The 18,690-nt window shown below is 38.4% G+C and overlaps 1 protein-coding gene across 1 annotated transcript in view; it reads right to left on the minus strand.

Moving 5' to 3' along the window:
* Nucleotides 1–18,690, minus strand: part of ARHGEF6 (Rac/Cdc42 guanine nucleotide exchange factor 6) — a 125,168-nt gene that overhangs the window by 11,251 nt on the left and 95,227 nt on the right. The window contains exons 11-20 of the mRNA XM_081115150.1: nucleotides 16,680–16,739; nucleotides 14,442–14,588; nucleotides 11,674–11,760; nucleotides 10,825–10,903; nucleotides 9,709–9,854; nucleotides 7,906–8,031; nucleotides 6,090–6,110; nucleotides 4,991–5,084; nucleotides 3,996–4,085; nucleotides 1,515–1,614 (exon numbers count right to left, since the gene is read on the minus strand). Coding sequence (XP_080971276.1) covers nucleotides 1,515–1,614; nucleotides 3,996–4,085; nucleotides 4,991–5,084; nucleotides 6,090–6,110; nucleotides 7,906–8,031; nucleotides 9,709–9,854; nucleotides 10,825–10,903; nucleotides 11,674–11,760; nucleotides 14,442–14,588; nucleotides 16,680–16,739 — 950 coding nt within the window. The remainder of the gene's footprint in view (nucleotides 1–1,514; nucleotides 1,615–3,995; nucleotides 4,086–4,990; nucleotides 5,085–6,089; nucleotides 6,111–7,905; nucleotides 8,032–9,708; nucleotides 9,855–10,824; nucleotides 10,904–11,673; nucleotides 11,761–14,441; nucleotides 14,589–16,679; nucleotides 16,740–18,690) is intronic.

An 18,690-nucleotide genomic window follows, 5' to 3' on the forward strand; every position in this document is an offset into this window, starting at 1 on the left:
ATTGAGGATCATTTCATAAATTAGATGCATCTAACCATTATGCTATACTCGTGAAACTGATATAATACTGAATGTCAGCTGTAATTAAATTATAAAAATTTAAATAGCATAGTCCTATATAATAAAGAGGTGATATGCAAATTGACCATCACACCCTCACACAAGATAGCTGCCCCCGTGGGGTCACATAATGGCCAGCAGGGGAGGGCAGTTGGGGGTGACCAGGCCAATAGAGGAGGGAAGTTGGGGGCAACTGGGCCTGAAGGGGAGGGAGGGCAGTTGGGAGGGACCAGGCCTGCAGGGGAGGGCAGTTGGGGGGAACAGGCCTGCAGGGGAGGGCAGTTAGATGTCGATCAGGCTGGCAGGGGAGTGGTTAGGGAGTGATCAGGCTGGCAGGCAGAAGTGGTAAGGGGAAATCAGGCAGGCAGGCAGGTGAGCAATTTGGAGCCAGCAGTCCAGATTGTGAGAGGGCAGTCAGACATCCCTCGAGGGGTCCCAGATTGGAGAGGGTGCAGGCTGGGCTGAGAGACACACCCCTCCAGTGCACAAATTTCATGCACCAGGCCTCTACTTATAGTATAATCATTTATATTGAGTGATTACCATGTGTTAACCTTTATACACACTTATTATTCCATTTAAGCTCACAACAACCTGAAAGTATTACTACCATACCCATTTTAAAGATGAGGAAACTGAGGCACAGATAGATGCAGGAATTTGCCACAGGTCACACAGCCAGCAAGTGGTAGAATTTGGAGTTGAACCAGGATTGTTCTTCTCATAAGCCCAAGTGCTTTACCACTTGGCCGTTACACTCCATACACCAGATGGAAAAGTATTGTACACTGATGACGCCAAGCACTTTGAAATATGCTGTCTGCTGCAAATTTAGGCTTGATTTCAGAAATGACTCAAGCTTAAGCAAATGAATTATTTTGCTACTTTGTGTTTATTTTATGAGCCATAAGTTATTTAAGCTGATTTCCCCCCATTAGTCCACCCTCACTACTGTGCAAAGGTAGGCCAGGGACATAATCACCCTGAACCTCAGTTTCTTCATCTGTAAAAGTGGTGAAAATAATGCTTATCTCACTGATTGCTATAGGATTTTAAATGAGGTCATGTTGGTGAAAGTCCAGTGCTTGACTCAATAAATGTGAGAAGCACCCTCTAGGCAGGGAAATTGATGCCATGGCCTCCCCAGGTGCCCCCTACATCCATGTAGAGTGATAGTCATATGTATCCTGAAACACCTTACTGTATGAGGGAGTGGGCTCCAGGGGTAGCCACCATGAAGAGAGTTTTGCCTCCTGTGTCTCTCCTTCCCCCTTCCCTTTGCTGGGGGACAGCCCTCCCAAGGCTCCCAAGTGCATGATCAACAAAGATGGTCACATTCTCAGACAAGAAGGGATAGTCCTTCAGTATAGGCTTTGCAAGAGCCACATTGCCCTGCCAGAATCATCTTTCCAGCCCCTAGACAAATCAGAAAAGGTTTAGTCTACTCTACTCACTTTTCTTCGATGATGGTCTGACCATTGCTTCTGGTTTCTTCAATGATGAGTTTCTCTTCCTCGGGGAGTAAGACTTGTGGAACTGAATCTTTACGAGAACCTACAAATAAGCATTGCAAAAAGGTGGAGAGGGAAGAGTTCCTAGTGAGAACTATTTTTAGGTGTCAGTTCCTTTCTCCTATTGTTATTGAAGGGGACTTATTAATAGCATATTACAACCTTGCACCCAGACATCCACCCAACATTAATGACTAAATCTTCCTGACCTGAGAAAATTCTAAATGACCAAATATATTGATTAAATCTAGGGGAGGAGAGAATTTTGTACTCAGAAAAATTATGTGAAAGGGCCACTGTGATACCTGTATTCAACCACGACCCCATCTTTTCCTGTTTTGCCTCTTTCACAGCAAAAAAATTTGACCAGTGATCATTTGTCTATGCACATCTCCAGAGAAGAGCACACCACATCCTATGCTATGGTGTTATATAATTTTAGTACATTTAGAATAACACTACACTGTGATACAACATGCTTAAAGGGCCTCAGAAATATCACTCACTCCCATTTGTTCTCTTTGCAGTCCTATAAGGTGAGGTAGGGTCAGGAAAGACCATTTTGATTAAGGGTAGAGCCAGAGTTGGGAGATTTCTCTCTGCTCATACTGTCTATAAGATTTGGGATAAAAGAGGTGGCAGAACAGACATAGGACCTAACTAAACAGCTCTCCTGCACATCCAATCTCCCCCTCATTTCTGGATCCTTCCTCCTGAAGCTCGAGCCCTTAATCTCAAGTCTCCTTGAGTCACTGGTTTCCTATCTTCTAAACCAGTGGTTCTCAACCTTCCTAATGCCGTGACCCTTTAATACAGTTCCTCATATTGTGGTGATCCCCAACCATAAAATTATTTTCATTGCTACTTCATAACTGTAATTTTGCTACTGTTATGAATCGTAATGTAAATATCTGATATGCAGGCTGTATTTAGGCGACTCCTGTGAAAGGGTCGTTCGACCCCCAAAGGGGTCGCGACCCACAGGTTGAGAATCGCTTTTCTAAACCAAGCTCCTTCGTGTTGTGAACACTCACTGCCTTCACTTGACCACCTCCCCTTTCCTGAGGTGGATATGTCTCTACCTCATAGCACTTCATAGGTACTTAATAAATGGATAGCAGACTGACTGACCAACAATTGAATGCAGCAAGAAATAATAACAGTTTTAGAGAAACAGAACTTTTGGCTGGAGAGGGATAAAGGGTGGTAGTCACCATGATGCTAAAAGGCTTACTGTCTGCCAAGAACTGCACTTTCCACATGTAAAAGGTAGGCTGCGGAGGAACAAAATGTGATTCTTTAGGTTAGAGTACCTGCCTGCACCTCCAAGTATATCTATCAACTCTATTGATGTGAAGAGAGGTTGTGGGAAGAGGAGATGAGGTCAGATTTTGTATGAAGGATGTTGCTTCTGGTATCTCCTTGTGCCCTACTCATTCCTACTTTTCACATTAAAAACTGCTCTCACTTCCCTTTTCTGGATCCTCAAAACTTGTTAGCAGAGCTGGGTATGCCCAAAGCCACAGCCAGGTTTTGCCTGTGAAGCAGAAGTTGTGACAGTCCCTTCTTCATGGTCAAATGTGCCAACTTCCATATTGAACATTTTCCTCATGACAGTCACTTCAAAAGCATATGTCAAGGCAGTCCACCTAAGTGATCCTCTCTCACACTCGAGATGTGTCAATGGCTGTCCAAAATGGAGCATGATGGAGAATTCATTTTTTACACAGATATCAAAGCCCCACATAACCTATCCTGAGACATGATCGATGTGACCTGGCTTTTTAAAAAGCACAAAGATGAATCAGAAAACATTATCTCGCTTTCATTTTGTAACCTGAAAGTTGTTCAGGGACATACCCTCACCTAATAGTTCCCTGATAAATTGTATACATTTGAACAGCCCCTGCTAAGCAGCTACATTTCCAGATTTTCAGAGCAACTTTGAAACTTGAATTCGGTGAAGTACTGTTTGCTTAAATATGCAGCTGATCAAAGATAGTATTTTGACTTCCTTTCCAAATCTGCCTATAAGAAGAGATTAGCATCAGTTCACAGACACAGGAACTCTCTGGGCTCTTTAATTCCTAACTAGTGTTGATGAAGGTATCTGTGTACTTCAAAGGAGAATGACTTTTTTTAAAAAAAAATTTTTTTCATTTCTATCACCTCCAACTTTTTTACTCTTGCATCTCTCTTTCTCTCTGGGTGAAAAGAAACTGGGTAAACAAACCGCTTGGTAGGTAAAACCACCTTATCTGAAAGATGCAGTCCTGTACAGCTCCTCTGCACTGTTCCTCTGCACCAAGTCACCTGTTTTAAACACCCTGCACCAATGTGGGTTGCTTTTCTCTTCTTTTAAGAGGCAGTGAGCAGTAAAAAAGAAACATTACTCATTAGAGAAAGTGGTTTGGGGGAACCTACTTGAGCCATGGCCTTGTTGAATATTTGCGCTGGTACAGTAGGCTTCAATCACTTTAAGAATCTGAGCGTCCTCTTCCAGAGCAGCTGTACCTGTCAAATTTAATTAATAATTACTTTTCATAGTGATATATGCCTCTGGAGCCTCAAAATTATGCAGTGAACTCCACTGCTATGGACTGGCCTCTCTGACCAGTGGTATTTCTGAAAGACAGGAGCAAAAGCTTGTTCAATTCTCATAACGGAGTGAGAGTGACATTATTCCCAAGGAGAACTGGGACCAGCACCAGTGAGTTCAGCACCAAGGGTGGCATGCTCCCAAAGCCCATCCAGAGCTCTAAACTGGGGAGTCCTGTCAGTCTCCTCCTCAAGGCCACGTTTACAGCACTGGGCTTGATACCAGCCTCAGTTCTCATCCAATACAACACATCCTTCCTCTCAAATGTCAAGGCGCAACTTCTCTAGGAAGCTCTCTCCATTAACCCTAGACATTTTCCCAACCAACCAGGATAGTCACTGATTCTCCCTCTTCCTTCCTCCTCCTCCAACTCATTCTTGAAATGACTAGATGGCATAACCTTATTAATATGCTGACATGCATACCCAAGTGAGTGGTGAGGGAGAGGGAGGGGGATGCAGAAGCCAGAGTTAATTAACAATTTATCCAGACTGTATTTTCAACTAATACACACAGTTTTGTCACACCTGATGAGAAGCTAAGAGGGGAAAATGTATCCATAGCAAATGCTCCTTTTAATGGTTCTAAACCAGGTGGGAAAAATATTCAACATGAAAACCATACAGATGGTGTCTGCCTCAAATGACATGAAGTGCAGAGGAGGCAACTTATTAAAAAATTTTAGAGGTAACCAAAACTTTCTATGCATTTGTTGTTATATAACAGATGATGCTGGGGGGAAAATTGCTCTAACTGCTTTTAAAAAAAATTATCTGTTATTTAATCCATTACCAATTTTCAGAAAGTACAAAATGCATACTTTTCCGAATTACATATTCCTCTTCTGATGGCTTTCTTTCAGTCTTTCTTTTATGAAGAAACTTCTTCATGGTTTTGGGGCTTTTACTAGATTCCTGTAAGAATAGAGGTTTCTTTATGAATTAAACTTATCCTCCAAAAACAAATTAAAAAGAGCAAATAAAATTAAATAGAATGGTTCTCTCTTATTTTGTATGTCAGTATGAGAAGTGCATCAAAATGTAATACTATCCACAACTTTAAAAATGGTTCCAATAAATTCTGAAAGGTTAAGTAAAACAGAGGTAATGACATTGTCCTCTCAATTGCTATAGGGATGGGAGTAAGACTGGAGCGTGCCTACTAAAGATGCAGCAGATTCTCCAGGAGACCAAATGCCTTTAGGGTACCATCTGCAGAGAAAGTAATGGATGTCAATCCTAGGGAAATACAGTATTCCTAACGTGGTTTATATTCCCCACTGATACAATATTAAGGGAATTTAATAGTAATTAAATTATAACTACTACTGTACTATATACCTCTTTTCAAAGAGCTTGAAAATGATTTAAATTAATCTTCCTGTGCAACAGTCCCACAATGAAGAATATTAATTTTCATTTGTCCGATGGGAAAATTAAGACAAAGAGACTAAGTAATTTCCCCGTGGTCAGAGAGAAAGGCCAAATGAAGGATTTCCTGATAATAATTTTGGGTTAGGGGTAACGTTCCTACAGCCAAGCTCAATATACATATATAAAACTTTTTTAATTAGTATATTTAAAAAGATATAAATTATATCAATTATTGAATTTGTTTTTGCCATATGCATAAAACGACAGACATGAAAAACTCACATGTGACAAAAATAACAAAAAAATATACCTTTAAAATACAGGAAAACAGACATTTTTAAAGCATTATAAAATGACAGTTTCATATGTATTTCACAAGAGCCTGCTTTTTGAAGAAAATACTTACATGCCAGAATTGCATCTTCATATTTTAGCCACCAATAATAACAAGGGACAAAACAAGCACAAAGGAAAGCTTCATTCATAAAAGGTTACAGCACAACATTATGATGTCACTGTAAGCCAAAGATAGTGTTCTACCCTTACCTTCAAGATATAAGACATCCTCTAAAGTGAATATGTAAAGAAAGAGAAGATGAGCGTGAGAGGTCGATGATTACAATGACCAAATCCATTTATCAATACTTCTAAAACAACATTTGAAATGTTAGTGTTATCATAAATTACACAGAGAGAATATCATCACGTTTCCCACATTAGTTTTAGATGCAATATCATCATGCAAAAGCCCAAGGAATACAGTTCTGTGCAGAATAACAAATGTTGAAAATAACTAAAATACACACTGCATAGTAAGAATTTATTAATAACTCTCTTCTCCCAGCAGAAAAAAAATAATCATGCCTTAGTTTTAATGGATTAGTTCTGTGAAGGATTAAGTCAATTTTACCCCCTCAAAGCTCACCTTAATTTGAATTTAGTAACTGACAATTATGAAATATCCATCATCAAAAAGGGGACCTACATAAATATGAAGTGGCACTCCTGGTTTAGGTAATCAAAGAAAAAAATTGGATAATTGCAATTATCACAGGTCAATTTTCAAAGCAAACCTGTGGGACTGTTTCATGGCCAAATTCTGAAAAAAGGTACATAATGAAAATTCAGCTCAAGAGTTATTTTTCCTATCCTATTGGGTTGAAAGGATAAAATAGTTTTCCAGTGTCCAAATATTGTTCCATTTTTACTACACTAAGAGTTGAGGCAACAATCGAAACAGTAGCATGTGTTTCAAATAAAAACAAACTCAAAATTCAGCTAAGTCTTCATCATTCATCAAAACATACGATAGATAAATATATGCTGTCTTTGCATCATAACTCTAAGACGTGTCTCACAACTGTCATAAACTTAAATCTTCACTCACTAAGGCCTATTTAAAGAACAGTTACAAATAAATGATGATCTTTTATAAAAGCTGAAATGGTGAGCAACAGGTTAGGGGGAAAAACGACTGGATGGAAAAGGTAAACTCCACACAGCTATGGAAGCTAGTGACTGACATTTCCTGATTGCAACTTCGAGAGAAAATAAAGCCTTGAAATCCCCACACTACCCAAATACCAAATGTCCTCTACAGTTGACTTAGAAGACTCTTTTTTAAAGACATTCCTTTCATTAACCTCTTTTCCCTTTTCAACTGTAGCAAATAGTTCAGACTTTCATAGTTCAGACACATGGCTTGTTACCATAAGACTACTGATTTGGTTCAATAGATCAAAATGATCCAAAAAGTAGAATTGGGTCTGTTTGGTTGGAAATTCAACTCTAATGAAGTGGCTCTTGTTTGAGATGTGTATACATCACACCAATTTAAAAATTATCATATCATCATAAAGGTAAAACAAAGGCACTTCAAGAGAAGTTTGGGGAAACTCAGTACACATGAACCCTGTGGAAATTCAATAAATATTTGTAGATAAACAATGGGGAAAAAGAAAATTAAGAACTAAAAATCACCCTAGCTGGTTTGGCTCAGTGGATAGAGTGTCAGCCTATGGACTGAAGGGTTCCAGGTTTGATTCTGGTCAAGGGCACATGCCTGGGTTGGGGACTCGATCCCCAGCAGGCGGCATGCAGGAGGCAACCGATCAATGATTCTCTTTCATCATTGATGTTTCTCTCTCTCTCTCTCTCTCTCTCTCTCTCTCTCTCTCTCTCTCTCTCCCCCCCTGAAATCAATAAAAATATTTTTAAAAAGAAATAAAAAATCAATGAATCAAGCAATTGACTGACATGTATCACCTATCATAAATTCTAAGCACATTCCCTCAGAACTATTGGTAATAAGCTACAAAATTAGCTTGTCAGAAGCATTTTATATCATATATAGTAAAATTACCTCTTTATAACTTAGTGCTGCTGATGGTCTAAGTGGAGGTGCAGGTCGTAGACAACTTAAACTCCATGGTTTTATAATTTGAGGAGGCTCCAAGGGTCCTCGGGGCTGTCCAGTAGAGCTAAAAGACTGGGAAAATGTCTGATGAGATATTGGAAATATGCCATTTGAACCCAACCTTATGCCCCACAGTAAGAGAACATCAATAGTGTCATTGGATCAGCAGTGCCAGCCACAGAAAGGAAAGAACAAAAAACAAAAGTCTCCAGTTTAAGAACTTGCACTTTCCAGTAAAGATTATGGGGTCTCTAATACCTTAACCAATAAAGAAATTTTTTAAAAAAAGCAAAACTGGGAAAAAAAAGATTATGGGGTCTCTATGGAACAGTACTAAATGAATTCAATATCCCATACTCCTGTTCTCCCTCTCTCTTCTGCAATTTCATTAAAGTCAGAATTTTTTTCATCTATAACGGAGAACAGTCAAAATTTAATGAGTTCAGTTATATGTTTAGCACTCTATTAGATACTTAAATTGGTTATTTCATCCGAACAAACATAAGAAAAACTGTAACAAAATGAAGTAATTAGCCAGTAATTGGCAAAGCTAATATTTGAACCCAGATCTGAGGCCAAGGCCCTTGTTCTTCCTACCACAACACACAGTTCCCCAAACTGGAATTTTGGTATCACAGGTTTGAGTGTTAATAAACAACACAGCATATCTTCAGTATCACTCAGCAAGTACAGTAAAATCTCATCAATTCAAATTCCATAAATAGCTAAATTTATGATAACTTGGAAGAAAACAAACTAAGAGTTTACCCTTGAAGGCTACTGAGTGAATATCTATACTAATAAAAGGACAATATGCTAATTAGAGCAGACATCTTCCGCATGACCTTCTGGACATCCTTCTGGACAAAGCCGCAGCGGCTGCAAAGGCCAAGGCTCAAGCCAACAGTGGCAGCAGCAGCGGGGTAATGGGGACGGTGCCTTCCCCTGATCCTTCAGGTCACCTCCCACAGAGGGAGGCTAGACTGTGGCTTAGGCTGGGGCTGGAGCCAAGGCAGAGGCAGTTAGGGGCAATCAGGCTGGCAGGGGGGCAAGTTAGGGGCGATCAGGCCAGCAGGGGGGCAAGTTAGGGTCGATCAGGCCGGCATGGGGTACGTTAGGGGTGATCAGGCAGGCAGGCAGAGGGGTTAGGGGCAATCAGACAGGCAGGCAGGTGAGCAGTTAGGAGCCAGCAGTCCTGGATTGAGAGAGGGATGTCCAACTGCAGGTTTAGGCCTGATTCCACAGTTGGACATTCCCCAAAGGGTCCCAGATTGGAGAGAGTGCAGGGTGGGCTGAGGGACCCCCCCCCCACTGCATGAATTTCATGTCCTAGGCCTCTAGTGATAGTATAAATGAGATTACATGGAGATGCTTCAATACTTATGAAGGTAAACTGATGGTTTTGACTTAGCACACTATTAATATGAGAACAACAGTTGCTAACTAAAAATAAATCTTGCCTATCATTAAAACATTTTAGCAGGACTTCTGGTTAGAAAAATATTGCTAGCAGTTAGTTGGTATTCCAAGTTAAGGTCAAACTAAACTGCACACATTTAAGTAAAACTGTATTAATTTAGGAGGACCTCTCTGACAAGAAATACAAATTAGTGAGGCTTAACTGTACTTTAAAACCTACAGATATAGACTACCCAAAGATTAAGGGCATGCTCACTGCTTCTTATAAGTCCTCAGCAGACAGGATTTGACGATTTAGTAATCCCTGGACAGAACAAATGGACTACTTACAGAATGAGCACTACAAGATGATGATGATGTCTTGGATAATGAACTGCAGGAGGCAGGTCCTCTAATCAGTCTATACAGCTGTTCCAGCCATTCCTGGAAGTCCTGGTTGTTGCTGCAGTGGACCACAATTCTCTCTAATATGTGACCTGAATCACCCGCATTTGGAAACAAAAGGCAAGGAGAACCTTGAGCTTGCCTCATTCAAAAACACTTCACACAACTTGGACTCAAGTGTCTATTTTCAGGAGTTTTTATACTTAGGGGAGAACGCTTTTGAAACTACTATATAAAGAACAGATATGCTGTGATAATAAAGAAATAGTTATATCTGATTTGTAAAACCGTCCTTGATTTCTACTGCTTACAGAATCTTAGAAGTAGTATAAAACTTCACTCTAAACAAACTCACAATCCAAAAATTTAAGTAGAGTGCATTTAATTCATAATCTAAAGTGAGAATATTGTAGTTTTACCCAATATCAAAGTTGAAACAAAATCCAACTAAGACTGGTTACACCTAACACCAAATCTTTAACTCCCTATTGGGAAAAAGGAGGGTAAGGTCTGGGACCATTATCCTAGTGTTCACCATTGCACCATATCAGTGCATAAAGTACAAACCATTGACCTGGCAAAAGGGACAACAGGCTAAAATGTCAGAGAGCCAGGCATTTTCTCAATTTGTGAAAAAAGTTTTATGGCTTTTCAGCACTTTTTAGAAACATAATAAAATCTTGCTAATTCATAAGCTAATGATAAAATTGCTGATAAAATTCCACATCTTTGGCTTCTCTGCCACCAGGGAATAGATGGCAGAAAGGGGAGAAAATTGCATTAACATCAGTCCATTTTGTTATTTCTTAGCTCTAACAAGTAGCTCTTATTCAAGAGAAAATTGAAACTAATGGCAAAGCTGAGGCTTTTGAATGACCAGGAGGCTTCTCTGTTCTATAGCTGTACCCTAATTATCCCAGGAAATGATATATACTTTGTTATGCCCATGCAAAAGTTACTCGTGGACTATATAACAGAAAATAATCGCATTTATTTATTTAAACCCCACTTCTTTCCAAAAAGGATTTGAAGTAGCTACATGAAAAAAAGAAAATTACCTACCTGTGATTTCAAATGTGTAGTCATTCCCTTCAATTTCATCTAATCTAGTCACCACCATTCCTGCTATTGGTATTTTTCCCTACCAGGAAAAAAAAAAGAGAACATTTCCCATTAATTCTGTGGTTGCACATGTCTCTTCTTAGTTCTATTAGATTTTCTGACCCTCTCAGGAATCACTGCCAGATTATGGCTAGATATATTTCTCTGGTCTGTCAATAGATAATGTTTCCCTGCTTTAAATTTCAATAAGATAAGAAAGAGGAAAAACTGAGTTGTGTTTTGCTAGCACATCCTAAACCATAAGGTCAAGATTTATAAACAGCTTACTTTTCTAACAGATTTTCATGAAAAATCAGTAAACGAAGACTCAAATTTTATGAAAATTAATAATTGCTAGGCCATGATAAGAGGCAACAGTAATTTATAATACTCCATATTTAGGAAACAGACTGAAGGAAGTTTAATTTCTTAAGGAGTTTAATGATTTGCATCTCAGAAATTCAAACCATATGATGAGACTGTTAGGATGAGGTTCCAGCTTTATAGTTTTTTAACAGTAATGATATAATATGGACCTGTAAAATGCTTTTGCTAATTGATCTAGTTGCAGACTTATATTTATGTTTATACATTTATAACCAGCAGTGGACATTCAGGATAAACCCATTATAGTAATACAAAGGATCTAAGGCACATCCGCTCTTCTAAGCTATGTAATTACAATGAAGGTTCAGAACATTCTGCCTTTTTTGGATGGAGCTTTTAATGTTATAGTAGAAATATTGCATCTGAATGGAAACCTCTGTTAATTATGAGTCCTGCTATTGGTTCTATATGAAATCTACTAACCTGATAGATAAAGCCACTCATCCGAGGACTTGCAGATAACATTATCAAGACATTTGAAAATAACATGAGGTACCGCTCCTCTTTTTCCTGAAGTGGAATGAAAAATATTAAGTGAAGAATAGAAATTGGACATTTTATTTGTTAAGAATTTCTGGCCCTGGCCAGTGTGGCTCAGTTGGTTGGAGCATCATCCTGTACACCAAAAGGTCATGGGTTTGATTCCCGGTCAGAGCACATATCTAGGTTCCATCCCCAGTTGGTGCATGTACGGGGAGGCAACCTATCAATGTTTCTCACATCGATTACTTTTTTTCTGTCTCTCTCTCCCCCCATTCCTCTCTCTAAAATCAATAAACATAGCCTCTGGAATTACTATTTTGTAACATAGATCTTACATAAGGCAATGAAACATGAACAGCAAATTTAAAAGAAAGATACTCAATTTAAAAGCACAGAACTAGTTGAATTTTATTTTGAAATGGATATAAACCAAGTCTCTCTCCTTCCCAGACATACCAATTAAATACAAATAACCCTGGTTGTTTCCCAAGTATGTAAGCCTGAGAGTCACATAATTAATGCCTTCCTGCCCAAGCTGCAGCCAGAGCACAAGATAACTATCTAGGTTCACAAAAAGAAAACTATTTTATTTTGAAAAGTAGCAAAATAAAGAGTTTTTCAGGTGATAGGAAATTTATTATGTTCTAACATGTATGTTAAATTCTTATTTATAAAATTACTTTTAATCAGTAAGAACAAGATAGTTTTTGCATCTATAAAGAGAAGCAAATACTTTTTAATGGCACGAAAGAAAATTTTACACAGAAGGATTTCTCTGAACTCCTTAAACAGATATGCAATTAGTAGATGCAAACAATTACATTCAGTTTACATGTCCAGCCATCTTAGCTGCAATTATCCTTATACCTATCTCCATCTTCTTCTTCCCACTTGAGAAGAGCAACCTTTTGAAGCTAACTCTTCTAACAAGGGCTCTCCATCCTTTCACATCTTTCTCTTCCTTGGCTTCCTTCTATAGATATCTCACCTCTGTCTTCTAGCAGCCTCACCTATTCAATCAGCTTTTTCTTTTTGCTTTTAACATATGCACATTTCCTATCATAATAGGCCTTCACTTGCCCCTGTGACTACTTATACAAAATACCACTTCTTGTTATATTTCACTGGTCTATAAATAGATAATGTTTCCCTGCTTTAAATTTTAATCAGATAAGAAAGGGGGGAAACTGGGTTGTGTTTTGCTGCCTTCATGTTCTCCCTATTGATCCCTACCTACTTGCTTTGTTCTCTTAAAGTAATCAATAACTGCCTTCTAGCAAAATCCAATGGCTTCTTCTTGGTCTCCATGCTCCTTGACCTCTGAACCTTCTGTAGCACTCAGCAGGCTGACCATTTTCAAATGATTTTCCTGGAATTTCCATGACTCCACACTCTCCCAGTCCTTCTCTATCTTCCTCTTTGTCTTTTCTTTCAGGTAGTGATTCTTCCTCCCTTCATCAAAGAGGTTTATCCAAAGGTGTGAGACTCTAATAGTTAAACTCTCTGCATTAACCTCCCCCAGAGTATTTACATTTTAAATGAGATTGCTTATTAACCCTATGTAATGAATCTCTGACAGAGACCTGTCCGGGAGCATAGGAAGATGTTTTAAGAGTGGGAAGGCAATTCTAACACCAGATAAATCATACCAGTTGACATAATCAACCTTCTTCCCCTACTCTACCCCCTTCCTAAAAGACATAATACATCTTCAGCCCTCTGTGCTTCTCTCTGGATATTTACTTCCTTGGAAGGCCCATCTGTCAGAGACATCTAAGTCTCTGCCTCTAACTCTGACCTCCTACCCACACTTCTATACTTTTTTTTAACAGCTACCTACAAGACATTTTCACCTGGATACCTACAGTTACTTGAAAGCTAACACATCTAAATTACATTTGTTATTTCCTCTAGCCCACAACTTCCTATAGACTTTCCCATCTAAACATGCCTGAGATTTGCCCCTTAAGTTTCATTCTCTCCACCACTACCTTCATCAGGGGTACTTATCACTTTCCAACTCATCTATACTTTCTGTTTCTAGCCCCACCCCCTCCAGCTTACCTAACATATATGGTTGTCAGATTAAATATCCCTTTCATTATGTTTCTCTTCTACCAAAGTCTCATAGTTTCCTATTGCCTGCTGCGTCAATGTGAACTATTCTTGTCTGACATCCAAGGTTCTTCATAACCTGACTCTGACTCAATCAACTTCTCCACTCTGCCCAACATGCTTCCTCTGCTCCTAAGAGACTGGCTTCCTCACTGTGTTGTAGAAAAAAGACCATTTCCTGTTCTCTTCTGGAATAAAAATGACCTCTACCTTACAAAATCCTCTCCTTCCCTCTTCATGACCCTCCTCCTCAAATCTTATCTCCATAAAATATTCTCTTTTACTCTCCATAAAATATCCTTCTCTGAACGTCAATAGAATCTATTGTTGAGATTGCACAAACTGGCATTGATTATTTTGGTTTGTTTTCTACTTTCAACTTGTGTTTTAATTTGTTCTTAAGGAATTCTTTGAAGGCAGAGAACAATGTGTGTTCTGTCTTCCTATCTCCCATAGCACCTAGCAGTATTGGGCAAAGAATAGGTGCTCAGTTTCTTTGAATGTTCGAGCATTTGACCTTGATTAAAGAACAAATAAAGGAAGAAAAACGTGAAAAATGGGAAAAAATGGTGTTGAGATTTGAAACATCTTACCTCACATGTTCCGTACTGTACCATTACTTGTGACATAAAAATTACATTTCCCAATGTTTTAATATCCTCCCCTTCCCATGCCTGAATAGGTTCAGAAAGTATCTGCAACTCCAGCTGTTTTCGTTTTCTTAGATCTTGGCACTGTCCCTATAGAAGAAAAGCAGAGGAACAGAAATTCTTATGAAACAGACCTAAAACAAGACCAAAGTAAGATGTGGCTTTTGAGTCTCATAGACTTCCACAGTGTTCCTATTCTTCACCATGAATCCCATCACCAATGTCTTGACAGATGGAAAAATCCACTACTCTCAATTTCTAGCCTTGAGTCTCCAAAAGTTTTGTGAAGAAGAGCTACTTTTCATCTTGCCAAAATATCAAGATAAAATGGAGGAAGGAGCTTGTTTCTCCTTCCCTGCAAGGAATATGGGAAGACAAATAGCAGAATCACATCAAACAGAACCAGGAGACCAATTGGTAGATTCAGAACTTCTGGGTGATGTCCCTGCTCTAGTTCCTCTCAATCTTGTCTACCTACATAAATAGTGTTTTAATTGCAAAGCAATTTTATTTTTCTAATACATGCTCAGTTTCCAATCAACTAACATCTTAATTTTTTTTCAAAAAAGTGACTCCAGACCTGGCCAGCATGGCTCAGTGGTTGAGCATCAACCTATGAACCAGTAGGCCACGGTTCAATTTCCGGTCAGGGCACATGCCCGGGTTGTGGGCTCGATCCCCAGTGGAGAGTGTGCAGGAGGCAGCCAATCAATGATTTTCTCTCATCATTGATGTTTCTATGTCTCTCTCCATCTCCCTTCCTCTCTGAAATCAATAAAAAAATACTAAAAAAAAATAAAAATAAAAAGTGACTCCAGGAATTACAGAAAAAGAGAAAAATTAAATCTTTATGCCACAACGAATCAAACTAATCTTATAATAAAACATATGTACTATCCTATACTTTATTTAGGAACTACTAGTAAATTCTATTAAAAATACTAAATTAATTTTTATTCCTAAAAGGATTGGAAGAGATACACCTGAATTTCATGAGTACAAATGGAAAATACAAACCAAGAAACAATAGGTGGGATATAAATACAATACAATACAACACACACACACACACACACACACATACATACACACACACACCATTGCTTCAGAAAGTGTGAAATTATCTTAGAGTAATTTAACAGTACTCATTCCAAATTAAATATAAAAATAAGCATATGATTAGTTATGTCACTGTTTGCAAATGAATGTCAGGTTTTTTGGATGTGTTTTCTATAAAATTTATGCTGCCACTTTCAGCAAAATGGAAACTTGAAGAAATAAATTCATTGTACATATATTTTTGAAGCATCTATAGTGCAAATAAATATACTATCACCATTAAAGCCAGTTTTACAACATGTGTTGAACCGTGTAAAACTGCCAATATTAGACTGTTTTTGATCTATAAGAGCAATTTTAACCTAATTCCTTATTATGGTCTTCAATTTTCTGTTTAACCACGGACATGTCAGGTACTGATCTTTCAACAGCAATAAAAACGAGGTGATAGTGAATGTTGCATCACAACCTTACAGCAAGAATCAATAACTAAACATTAATCTCAATCACTTAGAATGCTACAGAAATGTCTCAACTGAAGCTAAACTTAGTCAGTTGCCCAAAATAATGTTTTATTTCCTTCTAAAATGCCACCAAGTGGTTTTACATCAGTTGGTATCAAGAAGTCATTAACTATCATGCTCAAGATACAAGATTACAGGCACATTTGATAGCAATCTATATAAAGCAATTGTATTTTAGTAGGTTTTCTTTTCCTTTTACATTTGATGAAGATTTTTTTCATATGCAAAGAATAAATTCACACCTTTTGGCATAAGTAGATGAATCTAGTATTGATGTCAGTCAGTGAACAACAAGTTGCACCAACATAAGGTGAGCAACACAAAGAGACTAAAGGAAACCCCCCACCTACACAGCAATGCTTAATGTGGCAGAGACTTCAAATGTGAGTGCTTTATACCCTCAGACTGGCAACCTTTCTTAGGTAAGCATGATTTTTGGAAGACAAATTTAAATGAATCAATCCCGGCAATATTGTCACTAGAGCTTATTGTTTCCACTCTAAAGACCTTTTCATAAGAAAATAAATGTTACACACAAATTACTCTTTTAGAAACACAGCATAAAAATGGAGAAATATAATTTTAGAGCATGACCTACCATGAGAGTTTTGAATGCTATGATGGCTTTCAGAACATCTTGATGATCTGGATGTGTATCCTATTAAATGAATACATTTTAAAACAATATTAAAAGAGAACAGATCAGTAGTTGCCAGGGGTTAGAGGTGGGAGAAGGGTGTGGCTGCAAAGAGACAAAATGAGGAAATTTTGGGGATGATGGAACTGTTTTGTATTTCAATAGTGGGAGTAGTAACACAAATCTATGCATGTCATAAAACGGACATCAAAAGAAAAAAGTCAATTTTAATGTATGCTAATGTAAAAATTTAAAGAAAGCATTTGAGCATTTGGAATGTCAGCACCACCAATTATTAGATGATTAAGAAATTAAAACCTTACTGGAGAGCTCATTTGGTTAAAGTATTGCCCTGATGCACCAAGGTTGTGGGTTTGAACCCCTGTCAGGGCATATTCAGGAAGCAACCAGTGAATGCATGGATGGGTGGAGCAATGAATCAATTTTTAAGCCCTGGCCACTCTGGCTCAGTTGGTGGAGTGTTGTCCATACAAGGAAACACCAAAAAGTTGTGGGTTCAATCCCCAGTTGGGGCGTATGGGGAAGGCACCCAATTGATGTTTTTCTCTCACATCGATGTTTCTCTCTCTCTCTCTCTCTCTCTCTCTCTCTCTCTCTCTCTCTCTCTCCTCTCCCCTTCCACTTTCTAAAATAAAATTAATTTTTTTAAAAGGTATGAAAATGCGTGGTAACACATCATTATATTTGATAACCACATATTAGGTATGGTTATTGAGGCAAAAATTACCATTTCCTTTTTTGCTGTTAATAAAAAAATAATTGGGGGCATCATTAGTCACATTGTTAGTAAATGACAATAGATAGGGAATTATGGAAACAGAGTGGTGGTTAAGAGAAAAATCAATCCAATTTTATCTCCTAAAATCCTTCTTTTTTCTTTCAGCAGACTCAAATGGCAAATGGGGGGGGGGACCCAAGTTTTATACCATATATGCCTTCTTAAGCAAAGTTATTACATATGGTCTGCAATTCCACAGTACTTACAACACCAAAAAGTGGACAGCTTCAAAAATTGCTTTGAGCAGGATTGGGGGGTGGGGGAGCAATGGGGGACCACACATTTTTAATACCTTAATCAATAAAAAATTGCTTTGAGAAATACACATCTCCATAACTGTTTATGAAGGAAAAGTAGAGCTTCTTGGGGATAGATATACACCTATATGGGGTTATATGAAGTATAGATATGTATCTAACATTGGGGGTATATATGTACCTAACCTTTGGAATTCAGCTGGAGTAATGGGAAGACAATCTGCTGCTCAACCAGCCTTGGGTGATAAAATACAGAGCTGAACAGACTAGGGGTCTGACCCAAGCCAAAACCAGCATTGTTTAATGAAAGGAAAGGTTGTATTCTTTTTATACTTAAATTTATCCTTACCCAAATCAGCTGTAAAGTTCAGGTTCTATCTTCCATTAGCCATAAGCCATACTAAACAATCAGAAAGCTGGATCAAGTGTTTCACTTGTGGTGAATCAGTGCTAAGGGTGTGTATTATCTTATGGTGGAAAATGGAAGGCAGCCAAGACAGGTAACTGACAGCAAATGGAGGTAGAAGTAGAAATGGGCTCTGATACAAGGAAGGCCAAGATAGAGGATCCAGGCAGTAGGAGATCTGGGGATTTATCTCTCCAAATTAAGTGTATATTCGTAGTTCAGCACTGAGCAGTAACAGAAACTGAGGCCACTAGTTTCTGGATTTTTGTGACAAGCAAGGAGGGGCAAACCTCAAACGGTTCATCAAATTGTTTAAGCTTTCGGAAAGGCATCCAGAGGTCAGCACCTTCCCAAGCCCTAACTGAAATTTCATTCCCGCCGGCTTTACTACTAGTTCCCCACTGCCTCCAGCTTTCTGGCAGGTCAAATAACCTGAGAATGTGGTTTTGCTCAGAGTAAATACTTTCAATCCTTACAAATGCTGACAAGACAAGCAGTGTGCAACCTTTT

The sequence above is a fragment of the Myotis nattereri genome, assembly GCF_964212035.1.
Source record: "Myotis nattereri genome assembly, chromosome: X".
In the NCBI taxonomy this organism is placed as follows: domain Eukaryota; kingdom Metazoa; phylum Chordata; class Mammalia; order Chiroptera; family Vespertilionidae; genus Myotis; species Myotis nattereri.